This window comes from Lissotriton vulgaris, chromosome 7 (assembly GCF_964263255.1).
Source record: "Lissotriton vulgaris chromosome 7, aLisVul1.2, whole genome shotgun sequence".
Classification (NCBI taxonomy): Eukaryota; Metazoa; Chordata; class Amphibia; order Caudata; family Salamandridae; genus Lissotriton; species Lissotriton vulgaris.
The window spans coordinates 375,867,204-375,881,472 of NC_141695.1; the positions used below are offsets into that span (position 1 = coordinate 375,867,204).

At 46.8% G+C, this 14,269-nt stretch overlaps 1 protein-coding gene across 1 annotated transcript in view; it reads left to right on the forward strand.

Moving 5' to 3' along the window:
* The window catches only part of LOC147701678 (uncharacterized), a 415,435-nt gene that overhangs the window by 266,176 nt on the left and 134,990 nt on the right, over positions 1–14,269 (forward strand). The window contains exon 4 of the mRNA XM_086930313.1: positions 4,909–5,145. Coding sequence (XP_086786439.1) covers positions 4,909–5,145 — 237 coding nt within the window. The remainder of the gene's footprint in view (positions 1–4,908; positions 5,146–14,269) is intronic.

Sequence of the window (14,269 nt, forward strand, 5' to 3'; positions counted from 1 at the left end):
GAGCCTGGTCGCCCCGCAGTAGAGAGTCCCGCTCAATCCTGAGCCGCTCTCCGCTTCAGTGCCGGGCTGCCTGCTCTCCTGTCACCTCACCGCTTATGGAGCGAGCTTCGCACCTCTCATCTTCTCCAGCCGGAATCTGCATGGAGAGCATCTTATAGCCTCGGACGGTCTGTACGTCGTAACGTACCCAACTGTCTCGCTTTGCGATCCTGCATACCAAGGCCCGTGCCGCACCTCAAGAAAGGCCTCCCCGAACCGTGGTACCGGAAGCCTGGTGCTGCACCCGTCTGCCCGAGAACTCAACGCCCCTCACAGATCCACGAGTCAGACCCAGCATGCTAAGAAGTAGTACGCCCCGCAGGCCTGAATAGCGCCTCACCCCGTGAGCTGTACCGATCCCGGATCGCCGCAACTCTCCACAGTCTAGCTCCTTCACCTCGCTCCTCGAGGGAGATTGAGCCGGAGAGATCCTCTGGAGAACCGTCGGCCTCGTTCGGGGTCCGCCCTCACAAGTAGCCGCGCCTGAAACGCCTAGGACTTCCACCAGCAAGGTACACTTGAACTCCGTCTCGAGTTCATATCAGATCCAGGGTCCGCAACGTTCTTATTTCCCTGTCATCGTACCTTGCTAACCAACGAACATTGAAAGACTAAGCTTGCCTATTTTAATCTGGTGACCTTGATTTACTAAACGTTATTCTGGTTTTGTGATATTCCTGCTTGAATCTATCTTTTATATAAAGTATACGTATTTTTGATACAACCATACGACTGATGTCCATTTGTGGTGGGTCAGTGGGTTTACTGTGTGTGATCATGAATGCTTAACTTATTATCACCCTGAGGATTAGCCTTGTCTGCTCGCGCCACACTACCTAGAGGGTGAGCAGGGGTTATTCAAAGGAGTAGTTCCCTTGCCCTGACGTGGAGCTGAGGGTCCTTGCTTGTCACAAGTGCATACCTGTGCCAACCAGAGACCTCCGGTTCTAACAAGGACATTTATGTTTCATGTCATTTAATGTCTTAGTTGCATAGGCCACCACCCATTCAGAACTTCAAGACTTTTGCAAAAGCACAGCCCCCAGACTATAAGCACTTGCATCAACAGAGATAATGCATTTTTTCCATCACAAAAGGATTTTCACAGGAGCATTCATAATTTGTGTATTAACTAATTCAAAAGCCTGCTGTTGTTCTGTTCCCATGCAAATTCACAACCTTTTCTTAATAATTTTCTTAGGAGTTCCAGTACCAATGCCAAATTGTTCACAAATCTACAATAGTACTCGCATAATCCAAAGAATGACATTGGTTTCTCTTTGTCATCTGGTGCAAGTGCTTTCTTAATGGCATCAACTAAACTCTACTTTCGAACCACCCTTCCACCAATATTGTGCGCCCGATGTGATCCATATGGGACTCAAAGAGTTTACATTTACTGCACATAAGACCAGACCTTTATCAGTCTCTTGCATTCTTCTAATATATCCTTATAATGTTCATTCCTTGTCTTAGAAAACACCAGATATCATTTTGAAAACATCACAGTTGACTTTCCATGTATCTTAATATATGGATCATTGCTCTTTGAAATACGGAAGGTTACAGGCTCTGGATATATAGCATACCACTTTACAAAGGGATGCATAAGGAAACTAATATGCCAATCATGTATACACCTATGTCACCATGCATGGGGGAGAAGCACAGGCACTTTAGCACTGGTCAACAGAGGTAAACTTCCCAGCATCCTAAGGCCAACAAAACTATACAGCAAAAAGTGGATGTAAGCAGGCAAAACCTTTGGGGGAAGACCACCCTAAGGATGACAGGTCTAACACTGAGGTAGTGAGGGGTGAATGTTTGCTGAGCTTGCAGAGGACAAGAGGTTCTGGACTAAAACCCTCACTGCTCTTAACAGGCCAGAGCTCTGTGTCTGCTGTCAACTAAGGACGCTGGGCAGTGGGATGACCAGAGGAGTCGACTAAAGTAAGGTGGAGACAAGAAGGAAACCGGTGGTGTCGCTTCCTGCAGTGATGGATGCTGGAAAGAAAGCTGTAATGTTACTACCTCTAGAGGTGAACTGCAGTGAGGGTACTTCCTTTAGGTATGAATGCTAGTAAATATGGTCTGCCTGTCTGGTTATTTTGTAAAGATGGTTTGAGAGGGAACTTAGTGATGTCGCTTCCTGTGGGGATCAATGCTGGAAAACGCAGCAAATTCCCTTCTGCAGAGGGAATGCTGGTGAACAAGGCCTGCATCTATGACTTCTCTGTGGTTGAGAAGTCAGTGTTGTCACTTCCTGTAGTAATGGATCCTGAAAACTGCAGTGATGTTCATTTTTGTAGTGATGAATACTGGTGAAAGAGGCCCTTTTGCCTGGCTTCGTCTTTAGAAGATTGCTTTGGCAGGAAACCAGGTTTGCATCTCTGTGGAGTTGCAATTCAATATGTTCACATCCCAGTCACTGCCTTTTTTTCGGCCTAAATTGAATGTTTACCGGGCATTGCCCTGATGATACTTTTGCTTAAACCACTCTTCCTTCCCTTACTAGAACCCAACAATGAAGATTATGAAAAGTTAATGGACCTCTTCCTAGATCTTTCCTATTTGAATTTGATATTTGTTGCCATTGATTAGTGCTCTGAACAATCATGGTTTTAGATGTGCATATAGTACTTCATTATTGAAAGTAGTAACAACCTTTTTTGATTTGGAAAACCTTTGATGTACGCAGTTTGTTTGAGCTCACCTATGTCTTTATGGATGTTTTCCAATAACAGGGCGTAGTCTTTAAATATTCTTAGAGAAGGTGGTCCTATATTGCTGTCCTACACCGCTTCTTCCTTAATCTACTAATCTGGTCCTGATCGGTTTGCTGTGAAGCAGCCCCTGCGATGCTTTACAGCAATCAGCATGAATACCGATGCAGAGCAAAATGATATGCATCATTCTTTCCTAACAATTACCAATCATTACTCAATATCAATTCTTTTCATAGAAATGCTGTATGAAGTAGTTTATGTAAGGAGCATTTAGTGCACCTATTGTATGGCAACATTTTTCAAACCACACAGAATCCACCTAATTTGCGTTTCATCTTTAAAAGCCAGGGTGAGGGTAGGCAGGGGCTTGGGTATACCGGGCACATGCAGACAAATCATTCATTAATGCTGATTATTGCCTGATTAAAAGAGTGCAGACTGAGATATGATATCTATGAATTATTTGTAAATATGTTGGTTGTGTCACTTTGTAATGGTATAAAATGTCACTGCCCTTGGGCATTAAACAGCACTGAAGATACGGCATTGAACGCTAAGGGTGAACCACCTTTACAACGAAACTTTTACAACGCACTACCATTACAACACAACCATTACAACGCAAACCATTACAACGCATTGCACTGGGGGGCGCTCTAGGATAGGGAATAAGTTTAATTTACTATCCAACACCTTCCCTAGTGTCCACGGGGACTGTAGTTGGAATAGTAAATTAAACTATTCACTATCCAGCACCCCAAAGCGCTATGCGTGGTAAAGGTTTGCGATGTAAAAACCGCGTTGTAAAGGCATGCGTGGTAAAAGTATGCGTTGTAACGTCATACATCCCACGCTAAGTCTACTGTATTGGAAGAGCGTACGTCAATAATCGGTTACATTTCCTCTTCCTAAACTTTTGAAGATAAGCAGCAAAGTAGTTCAATTGCTCTGATCTGGTGGAGAGTCCTCAGTATTAGTCTTATATGGAAAGGTCAAGAAAACATGATGAATGTCCACATCTGACTAAATTTGAGTCTGAGGTGCCCCTATAAATCTCAATTGACCATCTACCACTCCCCACTCAAGCTGCGGATATATTTCTCCACTTAGTGTCCTTTTGGTGAGGGGAGACCCTAACTGTGTTTCATCTTCCTGTTGGCTCAATGAGATATTCCCCTTCATTCCCTTTACCGTGCTCTGACATCAACAGGAATGCCCCCCTTTCATCTGAGTCTGAGCTCATCTGTGGTAACACTGTATATTTCTATACAATTTAGATTGCCTCGTAAAGCTCTATTTCAGATAAGGGCATTAATTATTATAAAAACAAACAATTTGGTGCTCACTTTGGAGAAAACCAATGTGGTGGTCTTTGGAAGGAGGAAACAACAACATCAAAGTAATATTCAAATAATAAGCGAGGCACTATGGGCCGCAGCTTCCAAAGCAAACACTGGTTAATGCCACTCGTTAGCAGCAAGATCATCATGAAACCTGCAGCAGGTCTTTAATGGACCAGTTGCTAAAGCTGTATCTCTTCAGGGAAAGGGTAAAAAAGGGATTGAAGGTCAAGTGAAGTTTGCACCAGAACATCATGCCCCTGCAGTACCCCTGTCACCATCCCGCGCACCTTCCTCCTCTGGGATGTAGTCCCAGCAGGATCCAGGCCACAAGCAAGTTGGAAACTCTTCACTGGACTAAGCATTAACCATGTCTCCATCCAGCACTTCAAGGTGGAGGGTGGTTGGTAGACCTTACTCACAGTAGAAAAGGAAGACACATTACTTCAACAATAAATCTCACTGCTGACAACCAGGCAGAATATTCCACCTCCTACTTGTACTCAAACTTACAATAGTTTGACAGGGAAAATAAGCATTATTCTGAAGGGCTTCAAGGATGTACATTTGAATGTCTGAGCTCTACAACTGGTTAATTTGGAGGAATAGCATGAAGGCAGAATATTTGTAGGGTGTTTCTACCTGTCTAAAATATTAGGAAAACTTCAGCAAGCTTCAGCCATTACCTTTACTGTTGTTTGTCCTACATTCTATTATTCTATTGTCAACATGTGTCCAAGCAGTGTACTGTCTTTTTGTCCAAATTGACACAGCTGGTGAAGTTACCTCGTTTTGAATTTCAGTGACTCCGATTGACTGTCGCAGCCTCCACTGGGAGCGAAATGAGACAACCATTACTATTAGAAGAAACAGCAGCTTTGACAACATCACGGTGCTGCCCGTAATTGCTGCATCATCAGCTGGACAAGTCATACCTTACATTGATGTCATCCATGTAAGTGGACTGGATCCAGGATGCCCATATAATATCACCGTATGGAAATCTGGCTACCAGCTTTGCAGGATCATTCTATACACAGGTGAGTGCAAAGGTGTTTACCTCCTGCTTGACACATTTTCAGTGTGAGATGGTGGTTCTGACCATCTGAGCCACCCGGATTTTTTGCTTTTCGAACACCTAATTTTTGAGCTTTTACTGTGGGCGAGCCACATAAGCTGGGACTCACCCACAGTCTCTAACTCAGCTCATAACCAGAGCCTGACCAGGTGTGACCACATATCAGAATGCATATCACATATCGGAAAGCTTCCACATATCGGAAAGCTTATTATATACAAACATGTCTCTGCATTCATAAAGATTTGTGCAAATTTGTGATATACAAATGTGTTCATCTTAAATTTAATCAGATCCTGTGAAAGGTGCAGGTCTTGCACTAGGAGGGTCCTGTGATTTGTGAGCGGTACATCCACCCCATTCCCATAATGTATTGGGAGTCAAAAGGGCTTGCCACATGGAGAGGAAGCAGATATTATGGAAGAAAATACAAGGATTAAATGAGAACAGAGCGGATCAGTATGGAGGGTGTCCTCCCCTAATCACAGAACAAATTGATCGATGTTATCCTGATTTTTTTTTTAAAACAGACAAAGCTATTTTTGAGATACAAACTTCGAAATGTGATCTCTTTTGCAAAATGGTCTCTAAAAAGGTTGTTGAAAGTAGCATACAGCAAGAACAAAGAACTAAGAACATGCTTACCACAGCCTTCACTGTGGTGGTATAAGTGGTCAGCAGAAAATAGGGTTCCATCACTCTTCTAGAATAGACAAATGAACAGAGATAACTGTGAAAGGATGCTTAGGTTGACTTGACTCCTGGCAAAGGGCAAAAGAAGGCAGGACCAAGGTATTGTCTTGGAAGCTGTATCCAACCAACCTCTCAGGACCCCATGAGCAGTGGAAGGATTTTTACATTACAGGCAAAGTAACATTATGCCAAATTTGCTCCCCCATCCGACAAACAGCTGGCTATGTATCCAGATACACTTTGGAATCCCACTTTACTGGCGCTGTGGTAAGGCGGAAGCTATAGTTTGTCTTATCGTAGTGTTGGTCCTGCAAGACATCAGCTGCTTAGTGGATTTGTCTGTACAAGAAGCTGCTCATGGAACTATCATTATTAGGATCTTTCAGTCCAAAATCTCTGTATGCATTCTAAGAGACCAGCACCGAGTATCTGAATAAATTCAAAAACATAACTGTGTATTTAGAAGAAATCCATAATACCAACGTACTAAAAAAGCAACAGTACAAAAATGAACTTAATAAAAAAGATTAAAAGACAAGATTAAAATAATAGTCTTCACAAGAAAAAATATTAAGAGCTGAATGCTCATGAGCTATCACAGAAAATGTGCACAATTGAGCATTCAAAAACTATGCTGTAATCTACACACACTAGAAATTACCCAGGTTTATCCCCATCATATAAAGCCTTCATTAACATTTCCTCTGGATCTATCTGGGCTATGCTATGCAGGTTTCTAAAGCACATAGCTACCCGAAGGCTTCCCAGCGATGAGTGAATCAAAAAGTGCATCATTGATAATCAAGAGCTGAGGATAGAGTCCAGTTTTGAGCATTTTTTCAAATTTGATCTCATTGGTTTCTATTCTTAATTCTTTTGGCATAGAATTCCAGTTTGGGGGACAGATTATACCATGATCTGCCACCCCATTTGGTTCTATGAGCATGTGGAACTTCAGGAGCCTTACATTAGAATATCCTAGACTTCTTTTGGGGACATACGCTGAAAGAAGTGCCTTAATCGGGTGAGGGCCTCAGTGGTACATATTCTTGTGAGCGAAACAAAGGCCCTTAAACCTCATTCTTTCCTCCACAGAAAGCCAGTGCAGGGAGGTCAAAGCACTTTTTGGGGAGGAATGTTTGGGTAGCTTGTAGATGATCCTTGCCCCACATTTTGAGCACCTGACGTCTCTTGAGGACCAATTTAGCAGATCCCAAATACAAGGAGTTTCCGTAGACCAGGCGGGAGAGAATGAGCACCTGAACTACAATTCGAGATTGTGGGGGAAGTGAATCCCACATTTTTCAAAGAATTCGCAACATGGCAAAGGATGACATTGTCAAGAGAACTCTCCAAACACATACCCAGAATTTTTATTGGGGAAGAAGGAGGAGGAGAAGGTCTTAGGCAATCCAGCCAACCTAACATGTGTGTGGGATAAAATTACCATAGGATCTTTATTTTACCTCCTGCTTGTCACATTTTCAGTATGAGAAGGTGGTTCTGACCATCTGAGCCACCCAGATATATTGCTTTTCGAACACTTAATTTTTTAGCTTTCACTGTGGGCGAGCCTCATAAGCTGGGACTCACCCACAGTGAGCTCATGATGAAAGAGACTGCAGGTGGATTTTACCAGTGTCCACCTTGTGAAAGAAGCCCACGGCAGAACAGCCAGGGTAAGGGGCACCAGACTAGTTACATGTGGACATGTGTGCGCAGCTCAGGAGCATGTACAGATAGAATGGTGTGGCAAGAAATATTCAAAGTTGGGTGGTGACATGGAATAGGCTTTGTAATGTGGGGAGACACATTTAAGAGAAAGTCAGTGTGCTTTACTGTTTCGCTGTAGGAACACTCCGTTACTCTCCTACGGAGACCGAGACCACATGGGGTAGTTTCAGTTCTCTAGGGTTTACAAATTCCAGACACACACCAAAGTACACTGTAAGTTGTGTAAAAAGAAGTATTCTGCTGAGTCCAAAGCCATATCTCTACTGCTAATGGGTCATCCAGAAATGTCATATTTCTCTGACTCAGCTCATAACCAGAGCCTGACCAGGTGTGACCCTGCAAGGCTGGATTAATTACCTTCCTCCCCAAGCTGTAGAATCAGACACCTAGTACTTCACTGCAAGCATTCCCAAGTGCAAAGTTCTTCTCCTCAGGAGAGAGAGATGAGGGTGAAGCTGCAGGTTATCCTTCAGCAGCTGTCACCCAGTGACAAAAGGGGGTGGTGATGGACGGAGCATCTGAAACAATCAAACACTCACACCCAGTCAAAAGATCTGGGTTTAATCCATCCCCGTTCTTTAGCCCACTCTGCCACTAGGCATGGGCGGAAAATCCGTTCCGCTCGCGGATTTTGCGGATTTTCGGGAAATCCGCAATCCGCGAGATTTGCGAATCTCCCGCAAAATCCGCAAATCCGCGAGCAGCGGATTTTGCTCGCACTGCTCGCACTGTTCGCGTGAGTTCGCGTGAGTTCGCGCCCCGCGAATAAGTGCAAAATTGCAGAAATACGATCTTAGCAAAACTGAAAGTAACTACTTACCAGGTTCAAAAGTTCAGGCTCATCATTTGTAGCCATTTCCTGTAGTGCTTCCTGAGGGGCCCCTCCAGAGTTCAGTTGCCAGTTGAAACTATTATGTGACCCTGCTCTGAACCTCAGAATAGTTACACATATGCCACAAAGGTCCTGAATTACAGCTAAGGGAGACAAGCAGGAGCCAGGCTGGAAGTTAAAATCCATTAATCAGCCCCTAATTCATTATTGTCAGTTGGGGCAGGGCAGGTGTTGTAACTAATTTTGCAACAATGAAAGCACTTAGCAAGTGCAAAAGATCACTAATCAGGGCGCACTAAGGAAGCAGGTGCCAGCTAAAAAAATATTCTGTGACACATTAATCAGCCCCAAATTAATTCAGGTCACTTGAGGCAGGGAAGGTGTGCTTTGCTTTGCCGAAAATAATGTACACTGGACAACCAGAGGGTGTGGTGATGAAACAGAGGGTGGCATGGGTGGGCCAGAGGGTGGCATGAGTAGTCAGAGAGTGGCAGTGGTGACAGAGAGTGGCAGTGATGAAGAAGAGTGTCCCAAACAGGCTGGACACGTAGAAACAACAAGTTCGCGAAACTTGCGACCCGACAGGTAAGTTCGCAATTTGCGAAAGTGTACAAAACCCTCGCGAACTGGCAGAAACACGGGCGAACACAAAAAAAAAAATCCGCAAATTCGCGGGAATTCGCGGATTTTGCGCATTGCGAATCCGCAAATCCGCAAAATTCGCGAACGCGAGATCCGCAAAATTCGCTCATGCTTATCTGCCACCCCAGTTCAGACATGGCAATATGCAAATCAGTCTGACCCTGTGCCTCATGGGAACAGTCCAGCCCGAACTGCCAAGCCATGTCTTTCCTGGACCGGAAACAAGCTTCTGAGGACCGGTTTCTGGCATTCTAGCCGTCTTCAGCCCGGCTTGCTTGAATCCAGTGGCAAAGTGAGCAAGGGACTCGCGTCTGAGCATACCCTGCCACACTTATGGCGGCCAAAAGCGGTACAAAAGGGGGTGGTGACGGACGGAGCATCTGAATCAATCAAACACTTACACCCAGTCAAAAGATCTGGGTTTAATCCATCACCGTTCTTTAGCCCACTCTGCCACCCCAGTTCAGACATGGCAATATGCAAATCAGTCTGACCCTGTACCGCTTTTGGCCGCCAGTTCAGCCATGTCTGAACTGGGGTGGCAAAGAACGGTGCTGGATTAAACCCAGATCTTTTGACTGGGTGTGAGTGTTTGATTGATTCAGATGCTCCGTCCATCACCACCCCCTTTTGTACCCCCTTTTGTACCGCGTCACCCAGTGACAGGCACCAGGCCTGCTCCAGGCCATTAAGTCAGCAAGGGGTGAAGGGGGGTTTTCAGAGACCATGTGGTATGAGACCCCTGGATGAACCATTTTGAAGTATCCCAGAGGCCTGTGCAGGTAGGAGGGAGCCGGGGCAGAGAGGTGATGTGTCGCTGCAGGATAGGGCAGAAGTGCCTTCCTTCCAGCCCCCTCCAATTTCTTTTAACAGGTCTTGCACAGGAAGAGGAACTCTCTCTGGGTTGGGGTCTTGCTGAGGAAGACTGGTCCTGGAGCCTGGCCCCATGGGCAGTTACAAGGAGCCTGACTGTCCCAGGCCTCTAGACTGCGCCTATGAGGGAGTCCAGGGCCTCTGCGTAAGGAGAAAAGAGGCCCAGAAGGAGAGCCATGTGAAAGCTAGTGCAGGGAGCCAGTGAAGACCACTCTTTGCAAAGTCACCCTCTTGGAGACAAGGAGGGTGGTGAAATGTGCTCCACATGGCTAGGTCTGGCCACCAGGAGTCAGAAGAGGCCAGTATTGTGAACATCGAAAGCATGGGGGCTGAGATACGCCCCCCAGAAGGTAGGCAACCTTTGACCTTTGTACAGACCGATGACAAAGCGTGTTTGGCTCCGCTGCCGGTCTTTGATGTGCCCCCGGGGTGGGTCAGGTCCCAGGGGTTGCCCCAGAAGAAGGAGATGTCAGGGAGCGCAGTCGCACCCCCAGAAAGGTGCCAAGGAGGCTCAGGCTCCCCATTCTGGCCCCCGAGAAGTAATGTCGGGGAGCGCCGTCCTGCTCCCCGTGAAATTGCCCTCAGGGAGTGCATACCCTGACCCCTGCCGAAAACAGAAGTTGGGGAGCACCGTCGCGCCCCGTGAAATGAATGCGAGGGGCCCGGGAACCCCAACTCCTGGCCACGCAGAAGTCAGAGAGCACCCTCGCGCCCCCGCAAAGAGACTCCTGGGGCCCAGGACCCCCAACTCCGGGCCCGACAAAATGTAAGCCAGGAAGTGCTGTTGCGTCCCGTAAAAAATTCCCTGAGGCCCGGGATCCCCAACTCCGGGCTCCGGTGTGAACGGAGAGGAGGGGGGAGTCCTGCTACACTCTCCCGAAGCCCTGCCCGACCGGCTGCATTGACCGTGTCTGCCCGCCAGAGCAGGCAAACCAGAATAGAGAGCCAGCTCCAGAGGCAGCATGCGAGGGTGCTGGCCATTCGGGGAGCCAGCGTGAGCAGCCGAGCAAAGGAAATGGAAGCGCTGCATAGTGCCTTGCAACGCATGGGAAAGCCTGCAGGAAAAACCTGGTTGTTTTGGCGCATGGTGGCCCCAGGAGGAGGTGGTCACCGCCACTTGCGTGAAAAGGTGAAGAGGGAGCTGCAGGAGCAACGCAGACTCCCCCAGCACAAAAGAGAAAAGTCCTGCCCTAAGTCTCTGGGGACTTACAGGAAACAAATCCTCAAGGGTTTAGCCATGCTTCAAAACTGACCTTGGGCTGGAACTTTGGTTCTGCAGTTGGGTGCGGGTGTTTGGGACTGGACAAAGGTGTGCAGGGATGAACTTGGGATGTCTTGGGAGAGGCATCCCCTAGAGGTGCAGAGGTGCAATTGCAGAAGTAGTATATTTACATGATGTTGTTGCTAAGGTGGACTGGGAGTCACATTTAATATTTGAAATGCTAAGTAAGTTGGAAATTTGTTGCTAGGCATTCCTGCCAGGGTGCCTGGTTGTACTTGCATATTTCTGTAATTATAAATGTGATGCCTTTTAGGGGCTGTGATTACTGTCATTCTAAGTGATGCCTAGACATGCATTCTTGCTACTGCCTTAGTTGAACACCCTAACTGTCAGCCACTGTGGTTTAAGTAAGTATACTGTATGGTCAGTATGAGATCCTCAGTCAAGAGTTATGTTTCATATAGCTATCCCAAAATAGGCTCAGGTAGTCACCTAACCTTTCACCTATATTCTACCATTACACTACATAACGGTTTTAGTACTGACCTTTTACCTAGTTACGGTAATGTCTAAATGACATGGGGTTTTTCTCTGAAAACTAGCCGTGAGGATTATTTGAATCACAGCAGGACACAGCAGAACACCATCTCCTGCATAATAAAAATGTAGGGTAATTTCTTCCGTCATCCTAGTCCGACATGACACAGCAACGTATATCCCCTTTGGGTACCACTTTGGGTATATATACACACCATATCTTGCCGAGTAAGTCAGAGGAGCAAAGGACTTCCATGTCGACACACTGACATGAGACGCTGAGGTTCCTGCATGCAGGCACTCCAGCTCGCAGTGGTCTGACATCACTTGCGGGGTGTCCATCTCGAGAACTAGATGGGGTCCACCGTCTATCACTTCAGGTAATGGGGTTGACTTTATCCTAGAGGGATTCTTGGCTTTACACCCACATACATGCTAGGTACACTCATTTACATCCAGTTAGAGTCGCATTGTAGGAGTACGCATTTATTACTGTCATGTATTTTATATACTTGCCTGTATTCTTTTGTTTTAGCACGATGGTAGAAATCTACCATCCTTTTACTCTGTTAGCGACATACTTTGCCAGATAGGTAGCTCCCCCGCTGCAGCTCCACCTGCGTTCTCTGAGCACCCTTTGTGGGCCTTTTTACTCCTCCTGTGCCCGCTGCCCATTTTGTTCTGTTCCCTGTGCTCTTGTGTGCCCTTGGTTCCTTCTGTGCCCCGTTTCCCATTTCTGCCTTCTGTTCCCCGTGCTCTTGTGTGCCCTTTCCTGTGCCCCGTTGCCCGTTTTTTCTTCTGTACCCCATGCCCCCTGTTGTGCCTGCTTGCCCCCCTGCTGCTCCCGTTCCCGCCGCTGCATTACCTGCGGCCCGCCCCCTTCTGTGCCCATTCGCTTCCGCCTGCCACACGCCTCCGCCTCCCGCCTCGCAGCCGCTCCTCCCTCCCACCTCCCCTTAAATTGCAGCAGCTGCGCGGTGAGGAGAGCGACCCTTGACCTTGCACGGTAGGCCGCTCCCTCCGCTGCAGGTCCACCTGCGTTATCTGAGCGCCCTTTGTGTGCCATTTTACTCCTCCTGTGGCCCCTTGCCCATTTTGCTCTGTTCCCGTGTTCTTGTGTGCCCTTGGTTCCTTCTGTGCCCTGCTGCCCATTTCTGCCTTCTGTTCCCCATTAAGTATGGGCGGAAAATCCGTTACGCTCGTGGATTTTGCGGATTTTTGGTAAATTCGCAATCCGCGAGATTTGCGAATTTCCCGCAAAATTTGCAAATTCGCACGCAGCGTATTTTTTGCTGATACAATTTTGCGGCGCGCGGCGTTGGTGATACAATTTTTGCGGCGCGCGGCGTTTATCATCATTTGCCGAGTTGTTTTTCTCGATATTTTGCGAGTGCTGCGCCATTTTGGATCTTGCTGCGGGATCCCGCGGGAATTTGGCGAGCGCGATTACGTCATCGTGGCTTGCCAACTTGCACAGCGAGAGTTTGTCAACGCGAGTACGGCGAGATCACGTCTCGCGGTACTTCGCAATTGCGAGATTTGAGATGCGGCGAGCAGCAACAATCTCGCACAAGCGAAAATATGAAATTTGCAATTCAGCACAAGAAATCCACCAGCAAGCAGCATAAACCTTCTTGAAATGATGATTTTTATCTGAATAACTCCTTAGGTTGACATTTGCCTGCACTTTTTTAGCGAGGAGTCCATTTTGGGGAGGGGGGAGGGGGTTGGGAGGAAGGAAGTGCCCCACAGTCTTCAACTTCCTGTTCCTGTCCAGCAGGCTCCTCCCAGTGCTTTGTCCATCTCCTGGTCACTTTTCATTTGGATCTGGAGCTGGAAGGATTACTTTTTGTGGATGCTGCTGGATATTTGGATTTGAGGCCTTTTTGACTTTCTTTGGATCACTGTTGGATTAGAAATTTTACAAGTAAGTTTGTTTGGGGCATTACAGTTGCTGCAACTACAATTTTGGAATTTTCGATGTTTGGGCTGTTTTGGGGCCTTTTGCCCAGGGGTACTCAGTGGTGGGTGGACTGAGTCTTTCTGTGGGGTGTCTTGAACTTAAACATCATGGAGGGCATGGATGGATTGGGATTGTGCTGATTTTTCAGTGATTTTCGTTTTTTGGGGCTGCACTTGTGGCCTTTTCACCAGGGGTATTTGAGTCTAGCATGGGCCTAGTCTTTCTGTGGGGTGTCTTGAATTTAAACATCATGGAGGGCATGGATGGAATGGGATTGTGCTGATTTTTCAGTTATTTTCGTTTTTTGGGGCTGTACTTGTGGCCTTTTCACCAGGGGTATTGAGTCTAGCATGGGCCTAGTCTTTTTGTGGGGTGTCTTGAACTTAAACATCATGGAGGGCATGGATGGAATGGGATTGTGATGATTTTTCAGTGATTTTCGATTTTTGAGGGTGTTCATGGGGAGGGACAGGCCATTTGGCTGGGGGCCATTTTGAGTGCTGCTACAGGGCCTGGCCATGTGCAGGGAGGCAAGTGGCCATTTTGAATGTAGGCATTGTTGTTAGGCCTGCAACCATTTTGCCTACTTT